Here is an 18,114-nt window from a genome sequence, read left to right on the forward strand (position 1 = left end):
TATTAAGTCCTGTGGTTTCAAAGATAAAGACCTTTCTCTGAATTAAAGGGACTGAGACGCAATCAAGTAAGCTAGAGATGGCTGGCAGGCCCTAGCTTTGGGGTTGACAAAAGGGATAGCAACAGCCCCCTCATTTGCTAAAGCACACACTTCCCCCAGGCAATGATAAGTGGTTTATGCAGACCGTCCCCATTAACCTTTACAAAAACCCTGCAGATATTTTATGACAAGGAAACCAAGGTTCAGCGAGGTGAAGTGACTTGTCCAAAGGCAAACAACCGGAGACTGTGCCGGGATGCCACCCCAGGTGGCTTCAGAGCTCTGTCTCATGAGAGCCACCTCCGAGGTGCGATTGGCGGGCACAAGCCTGGAGGGGGCCAGGGGCCCGCCCTCCCCCCACCCCACACACTGCCGCCCCCCACCCCCCCGTCCCGCTCCCGCTGCCCCCCCCCACCCCGCCCACTTACCCCTGGCTGCGGTAGGCACTGCACCTCTCCAGCGGGACACGCAGCACGCCGTCGCTCAGCCCCACGAAGAGTGCGCGGGCGCTGTGCAGGATGCGCAGGCTGCGCAGGGGCTCGCGGCGCCCGGGGGGCAGGACGTGCAGCTCCTCCAGATAGCAGCCGCGGAGGCTGCGGCTCGCCGTAGACAGTGCCTTCAGGATGGTGCCTGACTCTGGAGGGGTCGGACGAGGCGGGCCTTGAAGGCCCAGCCCCGCCCCCGCCCCTCAACCTCCTCCCCACCCGGGGCCAGACTGGGCGGCGAAGGCTCACCGGTGCCTATGTAGAGCACGTGGTAGAGCGTGTCCTTGGCCTGCACCAGGTCCACCACGAGGTGTGAGAAGCGCACGCTGTCCTGGGTGACACAGGGCTCGGGTGTCACCGGCTGCACAGCCTCGCTCATCAGGAACAGACGCTGCGCGTCCTGCAGGCTGCGCTCCGTCAAGTTCTCGTTGGGGCCCACCTCTGGCAGAGTGCCGCACTACCGCGGGAAGGGGTAGGGTCACGCGTGCCCAGCTGCCGGGTTGCCCAGTCCCCCATCCCTCTCCTTCCTCATCATGACCCAGGCGGCCACGGGCAGGTCGTGATTACCTGATCCCGCCCCCCCCCCACCAACATCCCCGCTGCGTTCCCTGCAACCCCTTGGCGGGGGGGGGGGAGAGATGCCTCTAAGAACTAAGGGGAAATGAGGCTAGAAGATGCGGAGGAGGGACCTGCAGAGGATGGTGAAGGGGGGGCGGGGGAGATGAAAAAGGGGCTGGGTTATCTAAAAATGAATCATTTGAGTGTGGATAACAAGTGTGGTGTGATTTTATACTGTTGCTGGAGGTGCTCCTCCCCCATGTTGGGCCACAACCTGCCTTCCCTCTCTTGTGTTCCTGCCAGCTCAAAGTTCTTATGCCTTCCAAAGCGAAGCTGGAGGGCCACTACCATTTATGGAGCATTTACTACATTCCAGGCACTGTGTCAGGTGCATATTTAACCCTTGCAGTTATCTTTGAGGTCAAGAGTATTATCCCTAGTACCAGACAAGGGTAAAGAGACTCCGGGAGTTGGGTGACTTGACCCAGGTCAAGGTCACACAGAGGGAGAGCTATATCTGGGTCAGGATGATCCCACTGCAAAGTCTGAGGTCTTCCCATGCTCCATACTGCCCCGTGGGCAGGAAGTTGATGGATTTGAAGGTTGACCGTCATTAGCTTCCTTTGCCTCAGGGCTCTTTCCTCTTCTCCAGCATAGCACCAGGGGATGCTCACATCATCCATGGCTGGGCCCTGACCACTCCTGTCACTCAGACCCTCCAGGAATTAATACCCAGGCTAGGTAGACTGCAAGCAAACTCCAGCTAAAATCCCTCAGTTCTGACCAGACAGCTTGTGAGTGCTCTCCTAGTTTCCTATATTGAGTCTCCCTGGAGGTGTGAAGTCACATTTAGAGATGGCTCAGAGCAGGCTCCCTTGCTCTGCATCCCACCCACTCTCCCGTTCTCACTCCACCGTCTTAGAGAACTATCGCAGGCCTCACAGATGGGTGCAGACCAGCTGGGACAGGTTTGGTGTTTGCGCTAAGCAGCTGGGAATCAGCTGGGGGGGCTGGTCATCTAGGGAAAGCTGGTCTGTGAGGAGCGGGAAAGGGGAGGAGAAGCTATACCTGGAAGTTGGGGATGGGGTTAGCGATGGGGAGCCAGGCAGCCCTGGGGTTCTCCTGGTAGCGAAATGGGCCATTAAAAGCCTGGGAGATGGCACTGAGGTTGAAGGCGCAGACAGCAGAAGCAGCGATACTGTTTCTGAAAGACAAGAGGTGGTGGGGTGCTGCCCTCCCTGCGGGCCTTGGTCCCTTAAGCCCCACAGCCGGCCGTCCAGGCACTGTGTGCGGCACAGCTCCAAGGCTTGCTGAGGACCTAGCACAAGCCCGGTGCTTTCCACACGGAAGGAGGGTGCGGTCCTCACACTCTGGAAACTCTGGGAAAGGCCCACGGATGAGAAGCCCTGGGGGATCATTCTGTGTTACTTCCTCATCCCTTTCCCTTCTCCAGCAGGAGGGTCAAATAAAGTTAGTGTTTTTCAAACATTCAGTCCAGAGCCCACTGTCAGAAATATACTTCATATTACAACTCCAAATAATACGCCCCCAAGCACACACATCTGTAAAGAATTTTCATGAAACAATACCCTTACTAAATGTATTATACTCCACTATTTTTATTCCATTCTATTCTGCTTTCTTCATTTTATTTTACTTTTCAAGCTGGTTATCAAACCACTGATTCATGCTGCACAGCCCACAACACCCTGAGCCGGATGACCTCTTAAGACCCGTTCAGTCCTGGGATCAGGTGTCTCTATGAGCCCGTACCATGCGGCCAAATGTTTCCAGTTCTACTCTCGGCATTTAGATCCTCTCCCAAATGTGTCCATCACCCTCCCTGCCCTTTCTGCCTGGCCTCAGCCCCCATCACTCTGGCTGGACGCTGCACTGATCTCGTGGCTGGCCTTCCTACAGCCTGTCCAGCCTCCTTGAATCCATTCTTCACAGAGCAGCCACAGGGAACAGTTCAAAATGCGCATCCAAGCTGGTCTCTGGCCAGCTTCATGCCCTTCAATAATTTCTCCTTGCTCTTAGAATCAAGATCAAAACCCTTGAGCAGTCTGTAAGGACGTAATTCTTCCCATCCTAGCTCCTCAGCCTCCTCTCCTGTTTCTCCTCTTCCTCACCCTCCAGGCTCCTGTCACACTGGTCTCCGTTAAGTTCCTCAAACATTTCTGTCTTCCCACTCCAAAGCTCTGTGTGTGTTCTTCCCTCGGGCTGGAATGCTCCTCTCCCCTAGTTAACTCCCACTCATCCAGTAGATGTCACTTCCTACAGGAAGCCTTCCCTGACCACTACCCCTCCATACTGGTAGAGGCTTCCCTGCACACTGCCCTTTCCCTTTGTAGCATTTATCACAGTTAAAATTGGGTGTTTAATAACCACTATTTCTAGAAGGAAAGCTCCTTAAGGGCAAAGCCAGGTCTGCTTTTGCTCACTGGCACCCCTGCTTCCCTCCCTTCCCCACCGTGACAAGCACCTGGCATGGAGAAGGCACATAATACAGAAGCTATTTCCAATCCATACCAATGTCATCATGTCCCCCGATGCCTCTCCAGCAGCTCCTGCCCCTTGCTCATGACTGCCCACTATCTTGTGCTGACTGCCTGGCTGGTCATTAATTCCTGGCTGTCGGCTCATGGCCTGCGTGGGCTGCAATGGATGGGTGTCCCCCGGCCTTGGATGGCCTCTCTGCTCCTGTTTCCCCATTTTGCTCTTATCCCTGTCCCTCCTCTCAGACTGTGCTTCCTATAGCTAGCATGGCCCTCCTCCAGTCCCCGCTACCTGGGGCCCAGCGTCAGCACACAGCACTCTAGGCTCATATGTTTCCGAGGTCCTCACAAAGAACTTCGCCCAGCATCCTGTACAACAAACGTGTTCCTCGGTCTCTGCTGCCCGTTCAGCATTTTGTACGTGAAATCACCTGATTGGGTCAGCCTTTACACAGGAGGAGGTGGGGGGAGGGGGCCTCGTGATCTCCATGAGGGCTACCCTTCCTTACATACACCCAGGAAACAAAAGGGGCTCTGAATCCCAGCCTGTGTCTCCCAGTGCCATCAGGACTGCCAGGAGGCTCTGCTGGTTAGGTTTAGCAGGATCATAGAGTCCTGAGGTTAGAAGGGACTGGAGAGAATTCTCTCTGAGCTTGCCCGTAGAGGGCTGCTCCTGGACCCCTCCCGGGGCTGCCATCACCTCATCCAAGGCAGGCTATTTTCCTTTCACCACAGCAATTTCTTCCTGCACAGAGCCATAATCCAGCTCTGTTTACTTTCTTCAGATCTGACCTTGGCCTACCCTTCACAGCAATCCAGAACAAGTGCTTACCCCTCCAGAGGCAGCAAGCCACAGCAAGTTAGGAGTGTGTGATGTGTGAGCAAGTTTACCCTAAAGACCGGCTGCACTCCCCATTTTACAGAAGGAGAAACAGGGGCCCAGAGAGGGACCTGCCCATGCCCACCAGTCCACGAGGCAGGGACGGGACAGCAGAGGGCCAGGGACTCACACGTTGGTAGTGAAGACCCCGTAGATGAGGTCCTGCTCAGGCAGGTGGAAGGCACTCTGCAGCTCATTGTAGTAGAAGGGGACCTCGCCTGGGCGGGAGCAGTTGAGCCGGGCCTTCATGAACGTGGTCCATGTGTCCTCCAGTAGGAAGCGGCCCCCCACATCGTTCTTGCATACGCGGGCCACCCGAGAGTACACGGTGCGTCCACAGTCATGCTCCACCGCGTTCTCCCGCAGGAAGAAGTATGCAAACAGCCCAATATCGTAGGCTGCCACAAAGTTTGGCTCTGGGGGGCAGGAGAGGAACAAAGGGGTGGGTCGGGCCAGTGGGGAGGAAGGGGACAGAGTTGACTTCCGTTTTCCCAGATGGGCATCCTGACACCCTTGGACAGTTTGCTGACTGGGAGGCTCTAACTAATCTTGTTCCCACCTCCACTATGAAGTTATAGTAATAGTTAATATGTGCTACTGAGTACTCACTGCCTACCAGACATTATTAGAAGTACTTTCTGTGATCCTCGTAACAACCTACGAGGTAAGTACTATGATTATCCTCTGATTACAGATGAGAACATTATGGCAGAGAGAGGTCAAGTACTTGCTCAAGGCCACAGGCCAATCAGTAGAGAAGCAGGAATTCAGCTCCAAGGGAAAGGAAACTACTACCACCCTCTCCCAACCTCTTCTTTCCTATAACCTTTCCTCCTAATGAATTCCCAACTCTTCCTCTGCCCTCATCGCTTCCCCTCCATTTGTTCTGGGTACATCTGTGATTTCATCTGGAGTCCATCTCCAGTGTACTCCAGTCCTTGGGCAAACATCTGCCCGATTCTGGGCCTCCTGAGGAAGCCAGTGTGATCCCTTTCAGAGGGGGGGCAGGAATGAGGATTGGTAGGGCTCAGGGTAGGCTGGCTGGCAGGAGAGCCCCCACCCCCGGGGCCGTGCCCCCTTACCATTGAGCCACTTGGAGTTATACTGGGCGGTGCGAAGTGGTGGCCCGCTGCCTAGGCTGCGGTAGATGGCAGGGTCCCGCCCTGAGAAGTCAATGACGGTGGCCGCGTACAGCTCCCCCTGAGAGGAGATGACAGCTGTGGAGTTGTGGCGTGGGTCGTAGGGGCAGCGGGCCACACCATTGATCTTCTCTATGGTCCGGCTGAGGTTCCCCACCTGGGGACGACGGGGAGATAGGGGCACTTTTCCCTGAGACCCAGGCGCTGCCTGTTCTCCCCCGCCCCCCTGAAACCCAGAGTTTGCTTCCTTCTGGGTCCCTGGTGTCTCTGAGCCTCTCCCTGTCTCCAACCTCCTCCTCACTTCCCCCCTCTCACAGTCCCTCTGAGGGAGCTGCCATCATGGAGGGAGGAGGTTGTGCCAGGAGCTCCATCAGCCTCTGTTCCCTGCACCCTCCCCCCCAGTCAGGACCCTCCAAGGTGAGGTTGACTGATAAAATACAGCAGACCCAGTTACATTTGAATTTTGATGAATGATGACTAATTGTTTAGCATAAGTATGTCCCAAAGCTTGCATGGGATATACTTACGCTAAAATATAATTTGCTGTTTATCTGAAATTAAATTTAACTGGGAATTCTTTTCTGTTTTCGGGGTTTTTTGTTTTTACTAAATTTGGCTACCCCACTCCAAGGCTGTGTGGTGCCTGGGTGAGAGAACCTCTCCATGCCCTCTTTAGTCTGCCTTACCCTGAGGGGGCCCCACCTGTCTGCTGGAGCACACCGGGGAAAAGGCGTTGGTCCCGCACATGAACACTTTCCGGCCAGTGACAATCAGGACTCGCATGTAGTTCTGACACTCCTCCTAAAGCAATAGTGATAGAGAAGTAAGAGAGGGACAAGGGCACCACCTGTGGGGCTGGGTGTCTTCCTTCACACCACTGCACCACAAACATTTGAGAACAACCCCCTCTGTCCCCGATGTGCCCTGATCTGAAGTTCAGGTTGCCTCTGTAGACATCCCCTCCCCTCACACATCCCCCCAACCCCCAGGCCAACCTGCTGCGTCATTGCCAACCCCGATGCTGAGTGCTGCATCCTTACCTGCCCCCAGAGCTCCCCCCTCCCTGCACCTGCAGGCTGGGCCTCTCCCACAGGCAGCCCTGTACCCACATGGTGCCCCTCCATCCCCACAACCATAAGCCTCTTGCCAGCTCTAAGCCAGGCCCCTGGACCACGGGAGCCACATACCTCAGTCTTCCCTTTGCTTTGGCAGGAGCGGCGCGTGTCCTCGTTGGAGGCCCACTCCGTGGCCTATAGGAGGGGCACACAGACATCACACCCTGCGCCGCTCACCGCCGGGCAGGAAGCAGTCAGGGTTGGGAGGGGACCAGATGCTGGGGAAGGGTCAATGACAGCCAGCAGGTTAAGGGCCCCCCTCACTATATCCACGTGGACTCAGAGGCCTGCCAGATCTCCTTACTCAGAGACCCTAAGGAGGAATGACCCCTCAATCCAATACCGTCCCCACCTGCTTGGGTCAGGGAGGCCAGCAGTAACAATGTCTTCATGCTGAACTATCCCCATGCAGCTCTGTCCTGGGACCTCCCCATCTTTCCTCCCCTAGGTCAGCCAGGGAGCTGGAAGTGGCCAAGGAGGACCTTCAGGACCACCCCAGACCGAGTGGAAGATGGAAAACGTGCCTCCATTATGTGCCAGATGTCCCTCAAATGAGTGGGAGGCAGGGAGGGAGGAAAGGCTAGATTTGCAAACCTTAGAGACAGATCTATTTAATTTTCCCACTATTATCCTGCAAAATGGTTTGTTTGTTTGTTTGTTTTCCCTCCTTAACGGTGAAGAAACTCAGATTCTGTGTGACTTGCTGCTGCCATGTGGTAGAGCAAGGACTGGAACCCACATTCTTGATTCAAAGGCTCTGTGTGTTTTTTCTCTTTATCCCACTGTCTCAGAACCTTGGGCTTCCCATTTTGTAATTGCTACCCTTCCCTGACGCTGTGCTGTCTGCTTCCCTCGTAGCATGACTCACGCTCTATCGTGGGGTGCACCTGCTGCATCATTGCCCACCCCGATGAGCGCTGCATCCTTACCTGCACCCAGCTTTCACTCAGGGACTCGTGTTCCCAAGTGTCCATGACATTAGGAGAGGGCTGGTCCCCACCTAGGAACCCCCCTTCCTCTTCACCTATTCTGTCTCTACTCTCTCATACCCCTCCCAGCCTCTGAAGAGCAACTGCAGGGGGAGCACTACCCTCCATGTCCAGGCAATGTCAACAGCCCTGGTGTGTGGCTCGTTATAGATTTCTGGGTCACATGTATAAACAAGAACTGCCTACCTGTCCTGGGAGAGGGAGCCCTGAGCAAGCAGATCTTCTATCCAAATGGGAAACAACAACAAAAAAGCCAACCTGCTTTTAATTTCTCACAAAGCTCCTCCTAGCCATGAAGTCCCTGCCTGCAGAGCTCCAGGACCGGGATGTGGGAGAAGGGTGCTGGGGGAGGAAGCTGCAGGCAGCTGTCCACCCACAGGTCCAAGATGGCTGCTTTGTGGGGCAGAGGGAAGGCTGACTCTGGCAGAGCCTGGATTCAGGAGTGGGGGGGGGGCGGGGGAGACAAGTTGCTCACGTCTCCATCAGCCCTCTGAGCAGGCTGGGCTCCTCCTGCGACGCCAGGCCTGGAGCTCAGGCAGGCCTCTGCTCCTGGACCTTGGAGGGCAAAGGACCCCTGGCATCTGGCCTCAGAGCCATGGGGTTTATCTGGACAGGAACAATGGAGGCATTGTGATCCTCAGGACCCCATCAGCTCCCTGGCTGAGTCTGATGTGAGAGGAAAGAGGGACAGAAACAAGCAACTCTGGGGCCCCTGGGGCCGACAAGAGCAATGGCCCACAGACACTGCAGAGGGCCGGGCCTGAAGGTCCAGACTGTGGGTGGCTGCGGAGGGATGGGGGCTGGTGGGCAAAGGGGTCTTGCTCATAAGGGGATGCGAGTTCCACTGGCTGGGTCAGTGAGACAGTTGTGCATAATCAAAAGCAGTTCAAGTTCCCCTGAGCTGAATACCCAGACAGGCACTGTGCCGCGGACTTGACAGCACCTCTCTCTTGGATCCTCACCGCCAGTGAAACATGTAGACTTTTGCTCATTTTACAGGTGAGGAAAATGAAGCTCAGAGAAGTTGAGCAATTCACCCAAGGTCACAAAGCTAATAAGCAACAAGCCTAAGATGCAAACCCAGACAGTTAACACCAGAGCTGAGCTCTCTCTGTTACATCCTGCAGCTTCTCACAGTGAATAGATCTCTCAAGCCCAAAGTTAGAACATATGGCCTGAAAAGGATATGTATATTTAAAATGGTAACAGCACAGAACAGGCTCGTTTGAGTCATTTTTAAAATTTTTATTTTATTTCAAAAATTATTTATATCCAAGTAATGATGTACAGAGTTGAAAAAGTCAAATGATATGAAAAAATTATTAAAAAAAAAACACAACCAGCAACCCACTCCTCCTCCACTCCAATCCCATTTCCTAAGGACAACCACTTTCAATGCTTTTAGCTTTTTCTCTGTGTGTGTTTGTTTTAATAGAATTTCTTTTAATTGAATTGAATTTTTTAATCCTGTTTCTCAAAAATATGTATCAATCTCAGACTTTCTCTTCTGACTTCCTGATATGGAGGTAAAGATTTTTCCCAATCACCCATCCCGTTCTCCCCCACCCCAAAGCACACATACATTTCCCTTCTCCCCATCCTCCCATTGTAATTATGTAATATTAAGTACTTAAAATGTTAATATAATTATTTTTAAATTAAAATCAACATTGGTATTTACATTATTATGAATATATAAAAATTGTTCACGACTACCAACCAGTACCCTGTATTTCGCTGAATATAAAAGTTGGTTGTAATATGAAACACCAAGGAAGAAAATACACTGCCAGTCAAATCGTTATTACTTAAATTTTTAATGTAAACTTATCGAAAGTGCTCTTATTTAGACATACAATTTTTATCATCTATCAATCTTGTGTGTACAAAAAAGAAAAATGGAAACAAGCCCAATTAAGTATTCTTAAACCTTCTTGAATTCAGTTTGCCTCTTCTGAGTCACTTTTCAGTTGTCAGTTAGTGCTCATTTGTTTTGTTATGTTTGCTTGCTTTAGAGGATCATTTTTTTGAACCACCCAGGGCTTCAGTGATGCAGCAATTCTTAAAGCGTATTCCACTCTGGTCTCCAGAATTTTCTTCTGAGCTATGGATCCCATTCTGCAAGTTTGGATGCTGGTACTTCTTGGTCTTACCAGAAGGTGTCCACAGAAGGTTTTCCAAAAAATCAGGACTCATATTCCCCCCTCTTATGATCCTAAAATGGTTTGTGGCCTGAATGTTAATGGGTTGCTGTTATCAGAATAATGACCAAGTTCACACCTGTATAGGCGAGGACAACTCAATCAGGACAGCAGTCTGGTTGACGGTGACTAAGACGCCATCAACTGAAAGACATGGCCTGATTTCAGACTCATTAAAATGTCAAAATGTGCATCTGAGAATCCATAAAATAATGCCTATTCTGATGAGGCTTCCTCCTTGACCGAGTTTTTGTCTTTCCTGGACTGAATAATGGCTTGATTTTCTTCATTTGCTTGTTTTGCAACGTACGTACCATTAATTTTTTCCCAAATGTCCAACAGGTGTTACAAATCCATCTCATTATCATTTACTAACTGTAAACACGAATGGCTCTGATCATCCATTCGTTCCTGTCCTCTCCCTCCCGCCCCAGCCTCCAGGCTCCTGTCCCAGTGTGGACTGGCTGCTCCTCGGGCCTCCTATTTGGTTGTTATCCTGGGACTTACCTTCTCTCCTTTCCTTTTTGCTAAATCCCATGTTTCCCATTTTTTTGATTTACTTGCTTATTTTGGTGAAACACATCTCCAGTATCCTCCTAAGAAAAGGAACATAGTAGATCAATTTTTTAAAACTTTTTATTTATTCATTTAAGTAATCTCTACACCCAACATGGGGCTCAAACTCACGACCCCGAGATCGAGAGCCACATGCTCTTCTGAGCCAGCCCCATGGTAGTTCAATTTTTTAAAATTCTTGCATGTTTGATTCATTCTATCTTCATACTTGATTGATAGCTTTGATACAGAGTTCTAGGTTGGAAATAATCTTCACTCAGAATTTTAAAGGCATTTATTCTTCCAATGTCTCCTAGATTCCAGTGTTGCTATGAGAAGTCTGATGTAATTCTTTTTTTTTTTTTTTTTTTTTTTTTTGAGGAGGTCGGGATGGAGAGGGAGAGAATCTTAAGCAGGCTCCACGCTCAGCATGGAGCCAGATGAAGGGCTGGTTCTCATGACCCTGAGATCATGACCTGAGCCGAAATCAAGAGCTAGATGCTTAACTGACTGAACCACCCAGGCACCCCACAGTTGGATGTAATTCTTATTCCCCAACTTTTCTAAGGACCATTTTCTTTTTCTTTAGACTCTAGAAGCATTTTGGATCTTCTCTTTCATAACAATATCCTGAATTTCACACTGATGTACCTTAGTGCGTGTCCCTTTTGGGAACCCATTCAGCCCTTTCAATGTGAAGACTCATCCTCTTCTTATGTAATTAGATATTCTTATGTAATTTCATCTTTAATCTCTTCCTCGTCTTTTCCTCTGTTCTCTTTTCTGTAGCTCATTAATCCAGTCAACTGTTGGCCCTTGTGTGTTGATCCTCTAATTTTCTGTTATTTCTCCCCGGTTCTTAGTTTCTTGGTTTTTTGTTGTTGTTGTTGTTCTAATTTCTGGGAGATTTTTCTTCAACCTCATTTTTTAATCCTTCAATTCAATTTTTATTCCCCAATCACATTTTTAATTTCCATAGCTTTAATTTATTGTTTTATAAAACAGTACATTTTTATATCTCAGAAGATTCCATTCTTTTTTTCTAATTGATTTTTTAAAATGTTTTCTTATATTTCTCTTATTGTCCCTGTTTTCTTACGGGTTTCTTCATTCTATTTGCTTGTTTGATTTGATCTTTCTCTTTCACTTTAGAGGCTTTCCTGATAGGTCTGGTGATTTTGGGCTATTTCTTTATATTTAAAAATAAATCAACTAGCCATTTCCCACTGAAAGGAACCGGCCTCTTAGAGTAATGGCTGATTCCAGGTCTGGGGTTAGGAAATGTACAACAAGGTGAGTCTGGAACATCTCCTCACACCTCACACCGAACAGCAAGGATGCAACCAAAGGCAACCAGGGTCATCATGTCAAAGGACCCAGGAATCAACTTGAAGAGGCCCCCTACTGGCAGAGATGGATAGTCATGAAAGATAACTGCAATGGACTGAAACACAGCAACAATGTTTAAAGCCGTTTTGAGTTTGTAATAATAATAAAATAATAAAATTAACTGATCATCATTGACAGATTGAGCATTGACAGACACTAGCAAAACAGCTCATTCTTTGAAACGTGGTAAAGAAAGAAAGAGTATCAAACATTTATCCTGCCTTTCCTATATGACTATATGGTTGGGTAACCAAATAGGAGATGAGAAGTTTTTCTTTGTAGAAGTCCAGCTCATACATTGTAACACCTACAGAATTAATGGATCTGGGAAACAATCGTCAATGGCTGCTAACATTGGAAAAAAACAGAATACTATGTGCATCCTAAAAAAGTACACAATAACACCTACGAAGTGAGCAATCTTGCTGGAATCTAAACTGAATAAAGTCTTTAGATCTAGCAATCAATTTACAAATGATACAGAGAATAGAGGAAAATGGTAAAATGTACCACTTGGATTGCAATCAGCAAAATCCAGAGTATAGGGCAAATGACCAGGTTTCTTCAATAAATAAATCACACAGAAAGAGAAAGAAGAGAAACACTGTTTTAGCCCCATACCCCATTAGTGTTCTTTAGCCTTCTTGGAGTCTTAAATTTGGAGACTCACCAGTTAGCTCTTTAGAGAAAGGGTCTTAGTCTCCCTTTGTTGGGGGAGGGGTAAAATGGATGAAGGGATTGCTATGTGGGATGGGATAGGAGCCCTGGATTCCAACCTCTCAATTTAGACAATTTCAATGATTTCCCCCTCTTATCTTTATACCCCATCCTCACATTCCTCAATACCTAACATCCCAATTTCTGAGCCCTTCTGGGGGGTTCAGCTTACTTCTCTGGCATATTTTCCTCTGTAAACTGTTGTGCTCTCCTAAATCAGTTATGACTGTCCATCCACGTTCCATCTCCCTAAAATGTTGTTTAATCTCTTCTCCATCGACGTCTCTCTGTCATTGCGGAGCTGAACCTTTAAAAATTCCTCACCGTCATTTTAGTGGGTTTTTGTGAAGAAGTGGAGATAGACATGTGTGATCAATCAATCTGCCATGCATAAAGCTTTAAACTAGGACTGTCCCAGAAATTCCAGTATGGCAATCTCTAGAAACTGCATGGTTTTCTGCTATGGGGGAGAACAGGTGAGTTGGCCAGGAATTGGAGAAATCTCCTTGCAGACTCAGCACCTCCCCTGGATGCCAGTGACAATGGCTCAACATTAAAACATCTTCTGAGCATTAAGTCCACCATTCAGCAGAGGTTAGATTTCAAATAACTTGAGAGCCACCAGACTAGCTTGGAGAGTGTAGAGATAACTGGAAGAGAGCTCAGAATCAGCTTCATTGTCTGCCAAGGCCCAACAAAGCCCCACATGCGTCCTGACTCGTATGTGCAGAACGGTCTGTGTTTCTCCACTTTCAGGACATCTGGTAGCCCAAGATCCCCCTAAATCCATTGCAATTAGGCCTCCGGTCACCTCATCCCCTGGAAGCCCTCTGGCAAAGGTCAGAAAATTACAGATGAGCTGATTTGACTTCCCTTCCCTGTATACAAGCATGAGTACACACACACACACACACACACACACACACGCACACACGCACACTGCCCTCTGTGCTGTTTCACATGTCTCCCCTCCCTTTAGTGCTTGGAGAATTAGGGAGGAGGCTCAGCATTTCGATTTTCCTGAAGGAATAGTCGTTTACATAAATTGTTTAATAGGGGTTAGGTACTTAGAAGTCCTTTTAATGGACGCTGGTTTGCATAAACTGTTTGTATTTAGATTTTTCTTTATTTCAATTAACAATAAAGCCTTGAGCTTTAAGTTTGGTTAAATCCTACCTTGGGGCCAGTGGGAGGATCAGTTGGCTGTAAAGGAGAGTTAGAACCATGCATACCCGCGGGCAGTATGGAGAGTAGAGGAAGCTGGGGTGGGGGTGGGGGGCTGGGCCCTACCTCCTCCCGTGGGCAGTGGTCAGCTCCATTTTAGCACTCGGTTGCCCTGAGCCACTTGTGATAGCAGATGCTGCAGACTGAAAGCTTATGAGCAGAGACCCAAAGTCCCAGAAAGGGCAGTGGAAGCCACTTGCTGAGGTCAGGCTTCTGTGGTCAAAAGTCATGGCTTTTTCAGCAGGCCAGATGACAGACCAGGGGACTGGAGGCCGGGGTTCACCCCCAGCCTCTCCAGGGAATGCTAGACAGCCCACTCCAACCTCTCTCCCTCTCTCCACTTTGTGGCCAGGTGGTTCCCACTACGGTGGGGATGTGGGCATGAAACGTATTTATTCCTCTCCTTAGTTCTGTCGTGGAGAATCCACTCTGGACTCCTGAGCTCAGGCCCCAAAGAGATATCCTGGGAAGGTGGTAAAACCAATTCCTGGTCCACTTGTGGCTGATTTGCAACGCCCTTCAGAGAAGCTGCTGAAGTTGAGCCCCTGCCCCCATTGTGAGCCCCCAGTGTGAGTTATGGGAGTGGCATTAAGATATCTTCCTAGGGCGAGGCAAGAGCAACACAGAGAGGGATGAGCCCAACGCCAGGCCTCATCAGCAAGTCAGAGAGTCCTAACATCTGATCAGGTGTGGGACCTGGGACCAACGGGCCGGCTGTCAAGGACACCTGGAGTGCCAAACCAGCTGGGCAGCACCTACAGAAACGATACTGAGCTCCTAGAGCAGTGGTTCCTAAATTTGGCTGCACACTGGAATCACCTGTGATTTAAAAATCCCAGTGCCCAGTTGTACCTCGTCCAATCAAGTCAGAATCTCTGAGGGTGGAAGCCAGGCATCAGTGTGTTTTAAGTATCTCCTGGTGATTCTAGTGGGCAACCAAGGGTGAACCACTGCCACGAGCCAGGCTAGCTCCATCCCCAACCTGATTTATGCTACCCAGCTCTGGAAGGCAGAAACCTAGATGGCACCATCGGGGGCCAAGGCTTTGGCTAAGCCCTCCAGGGCTGCTAACTTCCCCAACTCTAGGGGTCACCTTCATGCAGAAGACTGTGCCAGGTGCGCCCTGGAGCTGTTTGATGTTGTAACCCTGTGTGTTTCTGTCCCCTGAAGATCTTCCTCCTTCTCTCCAACCCATTCCACTGCCTTAGTTCAATTTTCCCCACCACTCACCTGGGCTATTGCAGTTGCCCCCTAACCGGCTCCTCCACTAATCCATTCCCTGCACCAGGCCAGGTGATCTAAACGCCAAAACTGGTCATGCCACTTCTCTGCTTAAAACCCTTTAGTGACCCCCATTGCCTTCAAAATAAAATATAGACTCCTCTGCTCAGCAGTGAAGACCCTCTGCAGTACGGCCCCTCCCTTTCCCCCGGGCCTCACCTCCTGCTCCTTTCCCACTCACGCCCCATGATCCTGCACACTGGGCCCCTCAGCGCTCCATGCTATCTCACGCCTCTGTGTTCCCCCGTCAGCTGCCTGGCAAACCCCCAGCCTTCGAGCTCCAGCCCAAGGGTAGCTTTCGGAGAAGTCTTTGCTGACCAAGCGGAGCCTGATGGGTTCCTAGCACCTCTGGGCCATCGCTGAATCTAGCATTCACCCCGCCTGCCTGCTTCCCACCGCATTGCTTTTATTTCTGTGCTTCTGTTTCTCCTTCTCTCTTTGACTGCTTTACTGCTCCTAGAAGACTTTCATTTGCAGACCTTGGGAACCAAGGAAGCCAACTATCTGAGCTCAGGGCAGGGCCCCTGGATCCACTCCCTCCCACCCACTTTGAACCAACCACCTCTGCACCAACTTTCCCCAGGCCCTGACCTGCTGTGCTTGGCATCTTGGCTTCATTTTCTGTGGATGTCACATGGTAAGTAAGTTCTGGATGGGATGCTTGTGACCAAGCTGGCAGTCCACCGGATGCTGCTATAGCCCAGACCCCAGGACCATGCCACAGAAATCCCATCCAGTACCGGGAACCATTTGTAATCTTCTCTGCTTATTCCTGAGGCCAGTGACTAAGCCTGATTGACCTTTGGATCTCAAATGCCTAGTACCATGCCTGGGACTAAACCCAGGTTTCAGAAGGTACTCAATAACTGTTTATCGGGTGGGTGGTTGGATGAATGGATGGCAGGTTGGCTGCTTAAGGTAAGGACTGGAGGATAGACAGACCCATAAACAGATGAATGGCATTTTCCTTTCAATTTATTCTAGTTCCTCTGGGCCCCTCCCTTCTGATGGTCGGAACTTTTCTGCTCCGTTATACCTCCCCTCTGGCAACCAGCTGCAATGGTCCCTGTGGATGTACACCCGGGTGCAGCTAGAAGAAACCAGACCAGAATGTCACAACTGCTCACTAGGGAGGCATCCCCTTCCCCAAATGCCCTTTGCGGTGAAACCCTATACCGAACAGCCTAGCGCCTGACCACCTCCTTCAACCATTCTGTACTAAGGTCCGATGCAGCACTCATGGTCTTGTCTTGGCAACACATGAGCTCGAGAGGTCAGAGCCTCTGCTTGTCTTATAGCCCCTCCCCACCCCCACTCCCCAGTTCTGATGCAATAAACACGCAAGCCTCCCAGAACACAAGAACTGAGTCTTTCCCCTCATTGAGGAAGAGATGGGCTTCTTTTCTCTAGAATGTTCTGCCTCTGCCGAGGTGATTTGGCATCTGTTTCTCAAGCTGGGATAAATGTTCTGGATCAAGGAGTCCCATTAAAATGCCTCCCAGAGCACTTAGGGAATTATGCTTGGGGAATCCTTCTTGGCAGCAGATAATAAATCAATCACAGCTCAGTGAAAATGCTGAGTTAGAATGGGATCACTCAGGCCAAGCTAAGAAAGGAACCAGGGATACCCTTTCTCTTGAGGCCAAAACTCAGACCTCCGTGTAGGACTTAGAAGGACCAACCATTCCAGTTTGCCCAGTACTGTCCCAGATGTAGCACCATAATTCCTGTACCCTGGGACCCCTCATTCCCAGGCAAACAGGGCCAGCTGGTCACCTGCGCCCAGGTGCTCCTTCCCTCCTGCATTGTGCAGTTCGTCTGCACAATGCAGGAGCCCCATGTGTGCCTCCGTGTTTATGTGACCACAACCCCACTTGCAGCTACCTTCCCAGCAGTTACCTGGAAGCCAGCCTGAGTCCATGCCCATGGGGTTCCTGGTTTTGCTCCTAAAGGCTGAATTCTGAATCTTGCTTCCTGTGCTACCCCAGCCCCAGCTCCCAAATACCAGGGAAATCACAGGAAAGGGAAGGGGAGGGGACGGCGGGTAGGGAAGGCAGGCAAATGTACCTGAAGGAGGGAAACATTGGCAAGGCTGAGTCTGAAGAGGTAGTTCCTGTGAAAACAGAGATAAAAATCATAAGTCAGTCTTCCTGGCTCCTGCTCTGTGGGGGGCTGGGTGCAGACGGTGGAGGGCCTATGGTGGGCCAACCCAGGGAGAGCTTCATCTCCACTGGCTCTTTTAACCTTCCAGCAACCCCGGGAGTAGAGAGAGAAAACTTCATTTACAGATGAGGAAACAGGTGGGATTAATGTCCGAGTCGCAGAGACAGTAAGTGAAGGAGTTGGGATTAAACGGCAGACTTGTCTACTCCCAAACCCCACACTGTCTCTGCAACCGCCCCCCCCCCCCCCCCCGCCGGCTGTGCTGGTAGGACCAGCCCCACCACCATCTTCCCAGCCAGGGAGCCCACTTCTGGTAAACTTGAAGCCTCATGGAGGCTCCTGCAGGAACCTAAACAAGCCATCTCCTTCCTTCCACCCCGAACCACTCCGCTCCTCAGACAGGCCAGCCATCTCTCACGACATGGCGCCTCTGGCCCCTCCAAGGCCTGTCTGCCTCCTCATCTCCTGCAGGGACTCTGGGTCTGCCCTTCCCACAGCCACTCCCTGGACCACCGTGTCTCCTCTTGCCCAAATCACCACCTCCATCCCCTCCCGATTCCTGTCCTGCACCATCCAGCCCACACAGGGCTGCCAGCTTCATCTGCCTCAAACGCTGTTTCCATCACATCAGCCGGCTGCTCAAAAACCTTAAATAAGGAAATAGGTCCACACAAAAACCTGCACATATGTTTATAGCAGCTTTATTCACAATTGCCCAAACTTGGAAGCAACCAAGAGGCCTTTCAGCAGGTGAGCGGATAAATAAACTGCAGTGCTTCCAGGTAATAGAATATTCCTCAGAGCAAAAAAGAAGTGAGCTATCAAGCCATGAAGACATGGAGGAAACTTAGATGCATAATACTAAGTGAAAGAAGCCAATC

At 50.4% G+C, this 18,114-nt stretch overlaps 1 protein-coding gene across 6 annotated transcripts in view; it reads right to left on the reverse strand.

Annotated features, from left to right (window-relative positions):
• SEMA5B (semaphorin 5B) overlaps positions 1–18,114 on the reverse strand; it is a 40,194-nt gene that overhangs the window by 13,932 nt on the left and 8,148 nt on the right. For all 6 annotated transcript variants that reach the window (XM_088028502.1, XM_088028554.1, XM_088028569.1 and 3 more), the window contains exons 3-10: positions 17,138–17,183; positions 6,787–6,849; positions 6,302–6,400; positions 5,543–5,756; positions 4,591–4,876; positions 2,151–2,286; positions 774–981; positions 468–675 (exon numbers count right to left, since the gene is read on the reverse strand). In XM_088028502.1, the coding sequence (XP_087884628.1) occupies positions 468–675; positions 774–981; positions 2,151–2,286; positions 4,591–4,876; positions 5,543–5,756; positions 6,302–6,400; positions 6,787–6,849; positions 17,138–17,183 (1,260 nt within the window). The remainder of the gene's footprint in view (positions 1–467; positions 676–773; positions 982–2,150; positions 2,287–4,590; positions 4,877–5,542; positions 5,757–6,301; positions 6,401–6,786; positions 6,850–17,137; positions 17,184–18,114) is intronic.

The sequence above is a fragment of the Eumetopias jubatus genome, unplaced genomic scaffold (assembly GCF_037043125.1).
Source record: "Eumetopias jubatus isolate StellerSeaLion01/CBP00866 unplaced genomic scaffold, mEumJub1_p1.0 scaffold_1, whole genome shotgun sequence".
In the NCBI taxonomy this organism is placed as follows: Eukaryota; Metazoa; Chordata; class Mammalia; order Carnivora; family Otariidae; genus Eumetopias; species Eumetopias jubatus.